Source organism: Entelurus aequoreus, linkage group LG06, assembly GCF_033978785.1.
Source record: "Entelurus aequoreus isolate RoL-2023_Sb linkage group LG06, RoL_Eaeq_v1.1, whole genome shotgun sequence".
In the NCBI taxonomy this organism is placed as follows: domain Eukaryota; kingdom Metazoa; phylum Chordata; class Actinopteri; order Syngnathiformes; family Syngnathidae; genus Entelurus; species Entelurus aequoreus.
The window spans coordinates 15,790,355-15,804,713 of record NC_084736.1 but is presented as its reverse complement, the minus strand read 5'-3'; the positions used below and the strand labels follow the sequence as shown (position 1 = coordinate 15,804,713).

General features: G+C 31.4%; 1 protein-coding gene across 1 annotated transcript in view; it reads left to right on the top strand.

The window, feature by feature from the left end:
- rnd2 (Rho family GTPase 2) overlaps nucleotides 1-5,487 on the top strand; it is a 98,051-nt gene extending 92,564 nt beyond the window's left edge. Inside the window, exon 5 of the mRNA XM_062050071.1 lies at nucleotides 3,520-5,487. Coding sequence (XP_061906055.1) covers nucleotides 3,520-3,789 — 270 coding nt within the window. The 3' untranslated portion in view covers nucleotides 3,790-5,487. The remainder of the gene's footprint in view (nucleotides 1-3,519) is intronic.
- Nucleotides 5,488-14,359: the final 8,872 nt, after the last annotated feature.

Here is a 14,359-nt window from a genome sequence, read left to right as displayed (position 1 = left end):
GTGCCAAGCATGCGCTAATTATTTTGCGAAACGAGTTTGACCCGGCTGTAATTCGAGGCATGCGAATACCATATTCCCGGCGCCAATTCAAGGAAATACGGTATGTGACTTTTCCACCATTCTTCCAAAAGCGCATTGGTGAGGTCACACACTGATGTTGGTCGAGATGGCCTGGCTCTCAGTCTACGTTCTAATTCATCCCAGCGGTGTTCTATCAGGTTTAGGTCAGGACTCTGTGCAGGCCAGTCAAGTTCATCCACACCGGACTCTGTCATCCATGTCTTTATGGACCTTGCTTTGTGCACTGGTGCACGGTCATGTTGGAAATGGAAGGGGCCCGCTCCAAACTTGTTCCCACAAGGTTGGGAACATGGAATTGTCCAACATATTTTGGCATCCTGGAGCATTCAAAGTTCCTTTCACTGGAACTAAGGGGTCAAGCTTAAGTCCTGGAAAACAACTCCACACCATAATTCCAAGGTGGTGAGGGGAGCAGTGAGCAGCAGCGGTGGCCGCGCCCGGGAATCATTTTTGGTGATTTAACCCCCAATTCCAACCCTTGATGCGGAGTGCCAAGCAGGGAGGGAATGGGTCCCATTTTTATGGTCTTTGGTATGACGCGGCCGGGGTTTGAACTCACAACCTCACTCTAACCATTTGGTTCTTTAACTTTAATCTTTTTATATGTCAAATTGACAGCAAAATCCCATGTTTTTATTTTATTTTATTTTATTTTATTTTATTTTATTTTATTTTATTTTATTTTATTTTATTTTATTTTATTTTATTTTATAAAAGCGATTGACCACTGCATGAACCCGAAACACTTCCTCTCTAATCTGCCGGAGATCACACGGCTCCCTTACCTGGCGCCCGTCCAGCTCGGCCATTCCACCCGACGAGGACACGGACACGTCTCACATGGCCATTCGTTGCGCGCCGCCTTGATAAAAATCAAACCCGCCAAGATGAAAAGCGTTGTATTCGTGGGAAACGAACCCGTTGATCCTCGGCGGAACGAGAAAAAGACGGTTCGTCTGTGCCGTGGCTGCAATGCAACATCACTTTAAATTGCAATTTCACGATGACAACAATTATCCACTGACATGTTGAGAGTCTTTTTTTTTTGAGCACATTGTGTCCCTCCGCTAAAAGCCTGCGGTGTGTGAGTGTTTCTGGCTTGCTATTAGAGCGAAAGCAAATGACATTTCATTTAAAAGTGACAAATGTGGGAACAGTGTGAGCGGAAATGCACTGGATTAAAAGTGGGGATTCATAAAAACAAGCTTTTAGGTCTGGGGACACTAATAATGATGCACATAAAACTTCCTGTTTTATGTGCTTAAGGAACTAGCGACTAGATGCTAACATTGCAGTTTTAAAAGAGTCATATTGTGATTTTTTTTTTTTTTTTCTACGTTTAAAACACTAAATTGATTTACCTTAAAGAAGTAATTGGTTATTATAGTTACAAATTACTTCTCAGAAAAAGTAATTGAGTTGTAAGAGTAAAGTAACTGAGACGTTATTTTTCATTTGGTTATTTTATATGCTGTTACGTTTGATAACATCTTTAATGTCGAAGATGTTCATATTAACTGATCGAAGAATAAAAACACTACGTACAGTATTATAGAACATTTGGTATTCATCTGAACTCAATAGATTCCAGTGGGCCATATAATAGTCATAGAAATAAACATTTGTTAAAAAAATAAATATTCCGTAAAGTAACGTACGTGTATACATACGTGTGTGTATACATACATGTGTGTATACATATGTATGTATACATACATATGTATGTATACATACATGTGTGTATACATACACATGTGTATACATACACATGTGTATACATACATGTGTGTATACATATGTATGTATACACACATGTGTGTATACATACACATGTGTATACATACATGTGTGTATACATACACGAGTGTATACGTGTATACATACGTGCGTGTGTATACGTGTGTACATACGTGCGTGTGTATACGTGTGTACATACGTGCGTGTGTATACGTGTGTACATACGTGCGTGTGTATACGTGTCTACATACGTGCGTGTGTATACGTGTGTACATACGTGCGTGTGTATATGTGTGTACATACGTGCGTGTGTATACGTGTATACATACGTGCGTGTGTATACGTGTGTACATACGTGCGCGTGCATACGTGTATACATACGTGCGTGTGTATACATACGTGCGTGTGCATACGTGTATACATACGTGCGTGTGCATACGTGTATACATACGTGCGTGTGCATACGTGTATACATACGTGCGTGTGCATACGTGTATACATACGTGCGTGTGTATACGTGTATACATACATACATGCGTGAGTATACGTGTATACACACATGCGTGAGTATACATGTATACACACATGCGTGTGTATACGTGTATACATACGTGTGTGTATACATACGCGCGTGAGTATACGTGTGTGTGTATACATACGTGCGTGTGTATACGTGTATACATACGTGTGTGTGTGTGTATATGTGTATACATACGTGTGTGTGTATATGTTTATACATACGTGTGTGTGTATATGTTTATACATACGTGTGTGTGTATATGTTTATACATACGTATGTGTGTATATGTGTATACGTGTGTATACATACGTGTGTGTACATACGTGTGTGTGTGTATACGTGTGTGTACATACGCTTGTGTGTATACATACGTGTGTGTGTGTGTATACGTGCGTGTGTATAAGTGTATACATACGTGTCTGTGTATACGTGTATACATACGTGTGTGTGTATACGTGTATACATACGTGTGTGTGTATGCGTGTATACATACGTGTCTGTGTATACGTGTATACATACGTGTGCGTGTATACGTGTATACATACGTGTGCGTGTATACGTGTATACATACGTGTGTGTGTGTATACGTGTTTGCATACATGTGTGTGTATACGTGTATGCATACGTGTGTGTATACGTGTATGCATACGTGTGTGTGTATACGTGTATGCATGCCTGTGTGGTTATACGTGTATGCATACGTGTGTGTATACATACGTGTGTGTATGCATGTGTGTGCATACGTGTGTGTATGCATGTGTGTGTATACGTGTATGCATACGTATGTGTATACATACGTGTGTGTATGCATGCGTGTGTATACATACGTGTGTGTATATATATATATGTATATATATATATATATATATATATATATATATATATATATATATATATATATATATATATATATATATATATATATATATATATGTGTGTATATTTATTCATATATATATATGTCTATTTGTATGTATATGTGTATATACAGTAAATACGTATATATGAGAACATATATATTAATTCAATCACAAGATGAATGAATGAATCATTCGCACACAGAGACATATTTGGCACGCTATAAAAGTTTGTAAATATATAAGTTTGCAAATAGAGGTGTTTGTAAAAGGAGGTTCCACTGTATTTTGTTTGGTTTTGAAACGTTGGCGTTGTCTTCGCAGGGCAGCACGATAGCTCGGCAGATGGGGGCCGTGGCGTACGTGGAGTGCACGTCCAAGGTGTCGGAGAACAGCGTGCGGGACGTCTTCCACGTCACCACGCTGGCGTCCGTGCGGCGGCCGCACAACCCGCAGCTGAAGCGCAGCAGCTCCCGCCGGGGGCTCAAGCGGGCGTCGCAGCTCCCCCTCCCGCCGCTGCCCGCTCGGACTGAACCCATGGACCAAGCCCCCGTCCTCAGGAAGGACCGGGCCAAGAGCTGCGTGCTCATGTAGAGACCCCCCCCCACCCCCACATAAATATTACTGTACATACAAATATATATACGCCAGAGGACGTCTATTTATTCTGTTTTTTGTCGCTATTTTCATTTTTGCACGGTGGAAATATGTTTTTTTGGTGTCAAAATGAGGACAAAAGCACACTGTGATAGTGGAAGCGTTCACTGCAAAAGTGAAGATGATTGTCCTGCTGCGTCTTTGTTTTAATTATAAAGTAATTGTATTTTTTTTTTTTAAATGAGTGTGAATTTATGATAAAAAGTAACATTTTGAGAAAAAAATTCAGAAGATGACAAAATTTAGAATTTTACGAAAAAAGTTATGAGAAAAAATTTCCATTTGTACGAGAAACAGATTAATTGTGTTATTGGAAAAGTTGTTACCTAGGAAAAAAAATTGCAGTAAAAAAAAGTAATATTAAAGAACTGAATCAGTTTTATTCATGACAAAAAATATAGTTGTGTTATGATAAAAGTCATAACGTATGAGAAAAAACAAATTGTAGTCAAAAAGTATTTTTTATTAAAGAAATTCAGACGTTTGAATTTAAAAAGTTACATTTTGAAAAAAAGTTTGTAAGGTAATGACAAAAATTTGAATTTTACAAAACAAACATTAATAGAAAAAACTCAAATTTATCAGAAAAATAAGTGTTATAATTTTATAAGCTTAAAGAAAAGAAAAAAACTAATGTTATTAAATAAATAAAAACATGACTGAATTTATGAGAAAAAGTAACAGCTTGAGGAAAAAAATTCAGATAGTGATGACAAAAGTTAGAATTTTACAAAAAAAGTTATGAGAAAAAATTTCCATTTGTACGAGAAACAGATTAATTGTGTTATTGGAAAAGTTGTTACCTAGGAAAAAAAATTGCAGTAAAAAAAGTCATATTAAAGAACTGAATCAGTTTTATTCATGACAAAAAATATAGTTGTGTTATGAGAAAAGTCATAACGTATGAGAAAAAACAAATTGTAGTCAAAAAGTATTTTTTATTAAAGAAATTCAGACGTTTGAATTTAAAAAGTTACATTTTGAAAAAAAGTTTGTAAGGTAATGACAAAAATTAGAATTTTACAAAACAAACATTAATAGAAAAAACTCAAATTTATCAGAAAAATAAGTGTTATAATTTTATAAGCTTAAAGAAAAGAAAAAAACTAATGTTATTAAATAAATAAAAACATGACTGAATTTATGAGAAAAAGTAACAGCTTGAGGAAAAAAATTCAGATAGTGATGACAAAAGTTAGAATTTTACAAAAAAAGTTATGAGAAAAATGTTACATTTACGAGAAACAGAATAATTGTGTTATTACAAAAGTTGTTACGTATGAAAAAAATTGCAGTAAAAAAGTCATATTATAAACTGAATCAGAATCTACCAACAAAAAAAAGTATAGTTGTGTTATAAGAAAACTTATAAACTTAAAAAAACAAAAATAAAAAACAAAAGGCGAGGTGAATGGAGCCTTATATGTCTGTTTGTTTATGAAGTGCCCACATGGCTCCCACAAGTGCAATGTTGAGACAAAAACAAACATGTCTGCTTGTCTTCTTCACACTAATTGTGTTTGAACTGTGGAAAATGAAGTCCAATGTACTTTTTTTTTTTTTCTTTTTTTTTTTCTTTTCTGCAGCAAGTCCTCAGTCCTCACTAATGTTGGAAATAAAGCACCTGCAGATGGCAAAGCTAATCAAAGCTTCCTGGCTGCTCTTTTTTTTCCTTCCTACTCCGGTTCCATTGCAGGATGAGGTCGCTAAAGCTCATCTCCTTCAGCAACTCTCGTCCCGTAAAAATAATATTTATTTACTGTACGTCTTGTTTAGAGTGCAGTGGAAAATTCTCCACACGTCACTAAAAATCTTTCTCTAAAGGGAAAATGTTACCTTTAATTGCAGTGCCACCACCTTCCACAAGAGGTGCCAGTGACACAGGCAACTAGTATTGTAAGTTCAGACTTTTTTTCATAAGACAATATTATTTTCTCACATATTACAACTTTTTTCACAACGCAACTTTTCCCTCTGAACATACGTCTATTTCCTCGTAATTAAGACCTTACTACTTTGTCATAGCGTTACAAACTTTGTGTCAAAATATTACTTTGACTTATTTCGGATTTTTCTCTCATACATAACTTTTCTCGCAACATTATGACGTATGTCCAAAAAAATGTTGTGGTAAAATGTCATAGTTTTTTCTCAAAATGTTAAATTTTTCTGTTTCAACAAACTAGCTTTTATCCTAAAAGGACTTCTTATATTTTTTTCAAAAATTCTGACATGAAAAATCTTCTATGATGGAAAACTTTAATTGCAATACCACAATGTTCCACAAGAGGTGCCAGTGACACACAAGGAGAAATTCTTGTGAATTCAGACTTTTTTTTTCATAATGCAAGTTTTTTTTAAACATTACAATTTTTATCAAAACTACTTTTTCTCTGAAAATGTATATTTTTCTTGTAATTACGACTTTTTTTCTGTAACTTATCTATTTTATTGTAAAATTCTGACCTCTTCTTTTTTTCATATTACAAGTTAATTTCTCACATATTAAGAATTTTTTCACAACACAATTTTTCCTTCTGAAAATACGTCTTTTTCATCATAATTTTGTTTTAATTTTTTTATTTTACGATCCAAGTTTTTTGTAAAATGCTGACTTTGTCTCTCATTACAAACTTTTTGTAAGAATCGTACATTTTCCTCGTAAATTCTATTCAACAACATGACGTTTTTTGTATTTTTCTCACGTATATTACAACTTTTCTCGTTACATGTATTCTGTCCAAAAAATTTTCTCGGAAAATGTCAACTTTTTTGATGTGACTTTTGAGAAACTTAGCGCTCTTTTTAATTGCAATACTACAATGTTCCACAAGAGGTGCCAGTGACAGACACAACTAGAATTTCTTGTGAATTCTGACTTTTTTTTCAAATTGACTTTTTTTCATATTACAAGTTATTTTCTCACACATTAAAACTTTTTTCACAACACAACTTTTCCTTCTGAATATACGTATTTTTCATCATTCTTCTTCTAATTTTATTTATTTATTTTTTAACGACCCAAGTTTTTTGTAAAATTCTAACTTTGTCTCTCATTACAAACTTTTTGTAAGAATATTACTTTTTCCTCGTAAATTTTATTCAACATCATGGCGTTTTTCGTATTGATCTCTCATTCACTACAAATGTTCTCGAAACATGACTTACAGTATGTCCAAAAAATGTTCTCGAAAATTTCAACTTTTTTGATGCGACTTATGAGAAACTTAGCGCCACTTTTAATTGCAATACCACAATGTTCCACAAGAGGTGCCAGTGACAGACACAACTAGAATGTCTTGTGAATTCAGACTTTTTTAAAAAATGTTATAGATTCTGACTTTTTTTCATGTTGCAAGTTTTTTTCTCACACTAAGACTTTTTTCAGAACACAACTTTTCCATCTGAATATACATCTTTTTCATCGTAATTTTGATTTTTTTTTAATTTAAAAAAACATTTTTTACAACCCAAGTTATTTGTAAAATTCTGACTGCCTCTCATTACAAACTTTTTGTAAGAATATTACTTTTTCCTCGTAAATTATTTTCAACATCATGACATTTTTCGTATTTTTCCCACTTGCATTACAACTTTTCTTATAACATGACTTATGTCCAAAACATTTTCTCTGAATATTTCAACTTTTTTAATGTGACTTTTGAGGAAACTTAGCGCTCCTTTTAATTGCAATACCACAATGTTCCACAAGAGGTGCCAGTGACAGACACAACTAGAATTTCTTGTGAATTCAGACTTCTTTTTTTTTTTTAAGATTCTGACTTTTTTTTCCATATTGGAAGTTATTTTCTAACACATTAGGACTTTTTTCAGAACACAAATTTTCCTTCTGAATATACGTCTTTTTCATCATAATTTAGAACTTTTTAAGACATTTTTATTTATTTTTTACGACCAAGTTTTTTGTAAAATTCTGACTTTGTCTCTCATTACAAACTTTTTGTAAGAATCTTACTTTTTCCTCGTAAATTCTATTCAACATGACGTGTTTCGTATTTTTCTCTCATACATTACGTTTCTAATAAAATGACTTACGTCCAAAAAAAATTCTCGAAAATGTAAACTTTTTTGATGCGACTTTTAATTGCAATACTACAATGTTCCACAAGAGGTGCCAGTAACTGACACAACTAAAATGTCTTATATATTCTGACTTTTTTTCATAATACAAGTTTTTTTCAAACATTATCATTTTTATCACAACACTACTTTTCTCTCTGAAAATGTGTATTTTTCTTGGAATTACGACTTTTTTTCCTGTAACTTATCTATTTTATTGTAAAATTCTGACCTTGTCACTACATTACAAACCTTTTCCCCAAATAACATTTTTTTTTCCGTAAAATCTGTCCGTTTAACAGTACGTTTTTTATATTTTTCTGTCATACATTATGACTTGTCTTGCAGCGTTTTGACTTTTTAAAACATCCGAAAACATGTCCTTTTCTGGTGATCACAACTTTCTCGTGACATTATGACCTATCTTCCAAAAATGTCGTAAAATTCCAACTTGACTAAATCTAAAAGTTACTCTTTTTTTCCCCCTCAAATTCTGACTTTTATCATCATTACTTTTATCTTAACATGACTTTTCAATTTACCTACGACTTTTTTCATCTAAAATAGTCATTCTTTTCTTAAACGTTACGTTTCTTGATATCCTGTACGACTTTTCTCAGAGCACAAATTTCTTCTCCGAAAAGTTGTGTTTTGACTCGTTTTCTCATCACATCGCAACTTCTCCCGTTTCTCATAAAAATCGGACTCTTTGTTGTAACATATCAGTAAAATGTTTTATTTTTTATTATAACTTCTTTACAGTTGCACTTTTTACTAGGAAGAAAAACAAAGTATTTATCATAAAGTAACTTTTTTGTAATCATTTTTTCTACTTGAATAACAACATTCGCTGTACAGGATTTTATTCTTATGACCTATTTATAAACTGTAGAGGTTGCCCTCTAGTGGGTTCTCCTGACCACCACACATTGGCACGAGAGCCCGGTATTCTGGATTCAATAATGTTTTATTAAGTACACCCTGCGGCAAACGCACTCGACATTTCAGCCTCAGTCGCTCTTGCTGCTCTATTCTGCTCTCCAACGTGTGTCTCTCTCTCTCTCCAACTCCAACAACGTGTCTCGGTCCGGCTGCTGCTAATAAGGGCGACCGGTGATTAGAAAACCAGCCCCAGCTGGGCAATCTACTCACCTGCCGCTGTCTCTGCGGCAGGCCCGCAGACCACGCCTCCCTCCACATAAACTATTTCAACTATTATATTCGATTTTATGCCGGATGTCCTTAGATGAAAACGATCAATAATATCCAACAATCAATAAAATACTTTCAGCAATGGAAGCCTTTGAAAGAACAGATGTTAGCGTTTTGTGCTATTTAACTGTTAGTGGGGTTTTTACTGATTTGCATGCCAAGTCAAAATAACAAATGAAGAAAATGTGCATTGTTTTATTAATGTTTTATCAATGATTATTAATACGTCATTGAGGCGCTGCTGCCCACCAAATAGGAAAGCTTTTAAGGCGACAAAGCATCTCTTATCGCCACAATCTGACATTCATTCCATTCACATTACAACAGGAAGTCCAGCCTCCATCTTTCTTTCTTTCCCTGCATTCAGACCTTCCCCTTGCCCTTTTACTGGCAGTATACCAACGTGGATTAAAAAATACCTTTTCATGCTGCACCATTCTTTACTCCTGACTTCACCTCCCTTTGTTGCAGACGAGGTTGTGTCTTAATGATGGCCCTGGACTCTCTGTCAGTCTACCTGGATGACTTGTATTGTCACATTATATAATATTTAACAACATCCTCCGCTACTGTAGGGCCCCTTTATATTGGCGTGTATACAGTAGATTTATTATAGACCTTCTAGAAAATATAGTAGGAAACCTTTACTAAGAAATAACAGGAATTCAAGGGAATGTGAGAACATGTCCAGAAAATAAACAAGATATTTCCCAAAGTGGCTGCTTTGACGGTATTAGATATACAGTAGTTAAAAATCCAGTTCAGTTTCAGATAATTGCATTACAATGTTTTCGGTATTAAGGGAAAAAAAATTGATAAAAGCCCTATGATAAATATATAAAAAATATTTAAAATTAAACGTTCAAAAAATCTAAAATAATGTCACTTTTGTTTTTTGTTTTTACTGCTTTTATTGCATTTTGAGCAAATTAAAAAATGCAAAACTTAAAGATTTACAAAGATAAAACTGCCGACTGTTGATTGACACTGTCAGAAAAAATTTTTTTTTTTAGTTTAGATTTTTATCATGGCTGCATTTTGCAAAGATGGTGTTTCTAATATTTTTAACCCCCTTTTGTAACTCAATAAATACGTTAACCAAAATAATAAACATAACTTGCTACCTTAAGAGGTGGATTTGTTGGTAAGTCTTAACTTAAAAAAAAAAAAAATCATTTATTTTAAATTAAGTTGTAATTTAAAGTCATGGGGAGAAATAAGTTGTAATGTTCCAGTAAAACTTTCAGATTTTACGTGCAGAAATTTGTATTTTTAGAAAAATATTTTGATTTGACAAAATTGTTGACATTTTAAGATACCTTTTTTTTTGTAGTTTGGAGAAGAAAACAAATATTTGGAAGAAAATGTCGTATTTTAAGTAAAAAACTCATATTATGTGAAAACTGATAATATGCACTATGTGAAGAAAATGTATTATGAGGAAAATCATAATGTTAATCAGTCTGAATTTATGCAAAAACTTTGAAGAAAAAGTTTGTAAAGTACTAATAACAAATAATACGAACAACAGTGTTATAACTATGAGAACAAGTATAATTGTGTTGTGAGAAAAATCATAAGGTATGAGAAAAAACTTGTAGAACTTGTAGTCAAAAAGTATTTTTTTAAATAAATTCAGAAGTTTGAATTCAAAGAAAAAAAGTAACTTTTTGAGGAAAACATTTCAGAAGGTGATGACAAAACTTCGAATTTTACAAAAAAAGTTGAGAAAAATGTAATTTTTTTACGAAAAACAGAATAATTGTGTTATTAGAAATGTCGTTACCTATGAAAAACAATTGCAGTAAAAAAATCATATTAGAGAACTGAATCAGAATCTACGAACAACAAAAAAGTTTTATTCATGACAAAAAGTATAGTTGTGTTATGACAAAAATCATAATGTATGAGAAAAAACTACTTGTAGTCAAGAAGTATGTTTATTAAAGAAATTCAGAAGTTTAAATTAAAAGGAAAAAAGTAACATTTTGAGAAAAAAGTTTGTAAGTAATGACAAAAGTTAGAATTTTACAAAACAAACAGGAGAAAAAAAGTAAAATTTATTAGAAAATAATAAAAACTTAAATTACTTTATAATTTTTTTCTTTAACCTTAAAAAAATTAAAAATTAATTTAAGTTTTTAAAAAAACAAGTCTGAATTTATGAGGAAAAAGTAGCATTTTGAGGAAAATAATTCAGAAGGTGATGACAAAAGTTAGAATTTTACAAAAAAAAAAGTTTTGAGAAAAATTTTACATTTACGAGAAACAGAATAATTGTGTTATTAGAAACGTTGTTGCCTATGAAAAAAATGTCGGTAAAAAAAAGTCATATTAAATAACTGAATCAGAATCTACCAACAACAAAAAAGTTATATTAACGACAAAAAGTATAGTTGTGTTATGAGAAAAGTCATAACGAATGAGGAAAAAACAACTTATAGTCAAAAAGTATGTTTATTAAAGAAATTCAGAAGTTTGAATTAAAAAAAGTTACATTTTGAGAAAAAGTTTGTACGGTAATAACAAAAGTTAGAATTTTACAAAACAAACATTAGTAGAAAAAATTCAAATTTATCAGAAAAATAAGTGTTATAATTTTTTAAGGTTAAAGAAAAAAAAATTGAAAGTAATTTTATTTAAAAAAAAAAAACATGTCTGAATTTATGAGAAAAGGTAACAGTTTGAGGTAAAAAATTCAGAAGGTGATGACAAAAGTTAGAATTTTACAAAAAAAGTTATGAGAAAAATGTTACATTTACGAGAAACAGAATAATTGTGTTATTAGAAAAGTTGTTACGTATGAAAAAAATTGCAGTAAAAAAGTCATATTAAAAACTGAGTCAGAATCTACCAACAAAAGAAAAGTATAGTTGTGTTATAAGAATGGTAAATGGTAAATGGGTCATACTTGTATAGCGCTTTTCTACCTTTTTAAGAAACTCAAAGCGCTTTGACACTATTTTCCACATTAACCCAAGAAAAATCATAATGTATGAGAAAAAACAACTTGTAGTCAAAAAGTATGTTTATTAAAGATATTCCGACTTTTTAATTCAAAGGAAAAAAGTTAAATTTTGAGAAAAAAGTTTGTGAGGTAAAGACAAAAGTTACAATTTTACAAAACAAACAGAAGAAAAAAAAAAATATTAGAAAAATAATAGTTAAAAAAATGTTTTTTTAATTATAAAGTAATTGTTTTTTTTTTTAAATGAGTGTGAATTTATGATAAAAAGTAACATTTTGAGAAAAAAATTCAGAAGATGACAAAATTTAGAATTTTACGAAAAAAGTTATGAGAAAAATTTTCCATTTGTACGAGAAACAGATTAATTGTGTTATTGGAAAAGTTGTTACCTAGGAAAAAAAATTGCAGTAAAAAAAGTCATATCAAAGAACTGAATCAGTTTTATTCATGACAAAAAATATAGTTGTGTTATGATAAAAGTCATAACGTATGAGAAAAAACAAATTGTAGTCAAAAAGTATTTTTTATTAAAGAAATTCAGACGTTTGAATTTAAAAAGTTACATTTTGAAAAAAAGTTTGTAAGGTAATGACAAAAATTAGAATTTTACAAAACAAACATTAATAGAAAAAACTCAAATTTATCAGAAAAATAAGTGTTATAATTTTATAAGCTTAAAGAAAAGAAAAAAACTAATGTTATTAAATAAATAAAAACATGACTGAATTTATGAGAAAAAGTAACAGTTTGAGGAAAAAAATTCAGATAGTGATGACAAAAGTTAGAATTTTACAAAAAAAGTTATGAGAAAAATGTTACATTTACGAGAAACAGAATAATTGTGTTATTACAAAAGTTGTTACGTATGAAAACAATTGCAGTAAAAAAGTCATATTATAAACTGAATCAGAATCTACCAACAAAAAAAAAGTATAGTTGTGTTATAAGAAAACTTATAATGTATGAGAAAAAACAACTGGTAACCAAAAAGTATGTTTATTAAAGAAATTACGAATTTTTAATTCAAAGGAAAAAAGTTACATTTTGAGAAAATTTTTTTAATTTTAAGTTACAATTTTACAAAACAAACATTAGAAGAAAGAAAATAAAATTTATTACAAAAATAATAGTGTTAAAAAAATGTTTTTTAAATTATAATTATAATTAAAACATTTTAAAAACGAGTGTGAATTTAAGAGAAAAAGTAACATTTTGAGGAAAAAAATTTAGAAAATGACACAATTTAGAATTTTACAAAAAAAGAATAATAATAATAGTTTTATTGGAAAAGTTGTCAACTATGAAAAAAAATTGCCGTAAAAAAAGTCATAACTGAATCAGAATCTACCAACAACAAAAAAGTTATATTCATGGCAAAAAGTATAGTTGTGTTATGAGAAAAGTCATAATGTATGAGAAAAAAACTTGTTGTAAAAAAAAAAAAAAAGTATTTTTATTAAAGAAATCAGTTAGAACTGAGGAAAAAGTTTCTAAGATAATGACAAATGTAAAAATTTTACACAACAAAAAAAAGTTATATTTAGGAGAAAAATAATAATTGTGTTGTAAGAAAATGTTAAGATATGATACATTTTTTCAAGTAATTTCATCAAATCAATTGTATGAATTTACAGGAAAAAAGTAAAATTTTAAGAAATTTTTTTTTTACAAAAAAGTTATGAAAAAAAATTCTTATTTACGAAAAAAAGAGTCTAAATGTTTGTACAACAATAACAATACTAAAACTTTGTTTCTAAATAGAATACATGGACAAAAGTGACATTAAATTAGCATTATCATAATCTAGCCTGAAATGAGAAGGCCTAAATTGCCATAACTGAAATTTTGTGGACTATTGGTAACAAAAAGCGTATATTCTCGGACGCAAGGATTCTTCTTCCTCTTTCCTCCTGCTGGTTGGAAAAAGTCCGATGTTCAAGACTGACTGTGTGTGTTCTTTCTTTGACGGCTCCAAATTAGCTTGAGCAGACACACTGACGTCATGGCAACCGTGCTGGTGAGGCCTCGGAATGTTAATGAGCTGACTGGTGCTGGCGGTTACCTGGCAGAAGTCAGCGCCGACACGCCAGTCGGTAGGGAGACCCAATCTGGCCACTTCATTAGGTACACCTGCACCATCAAATTAGGCTCAGATACCAGTATGAATTTAAATCTATACATATTATTACAATATTAATGCTCTGTTTTGATTGACTTAGTAACATTACTTCAACAATAAGCATGATC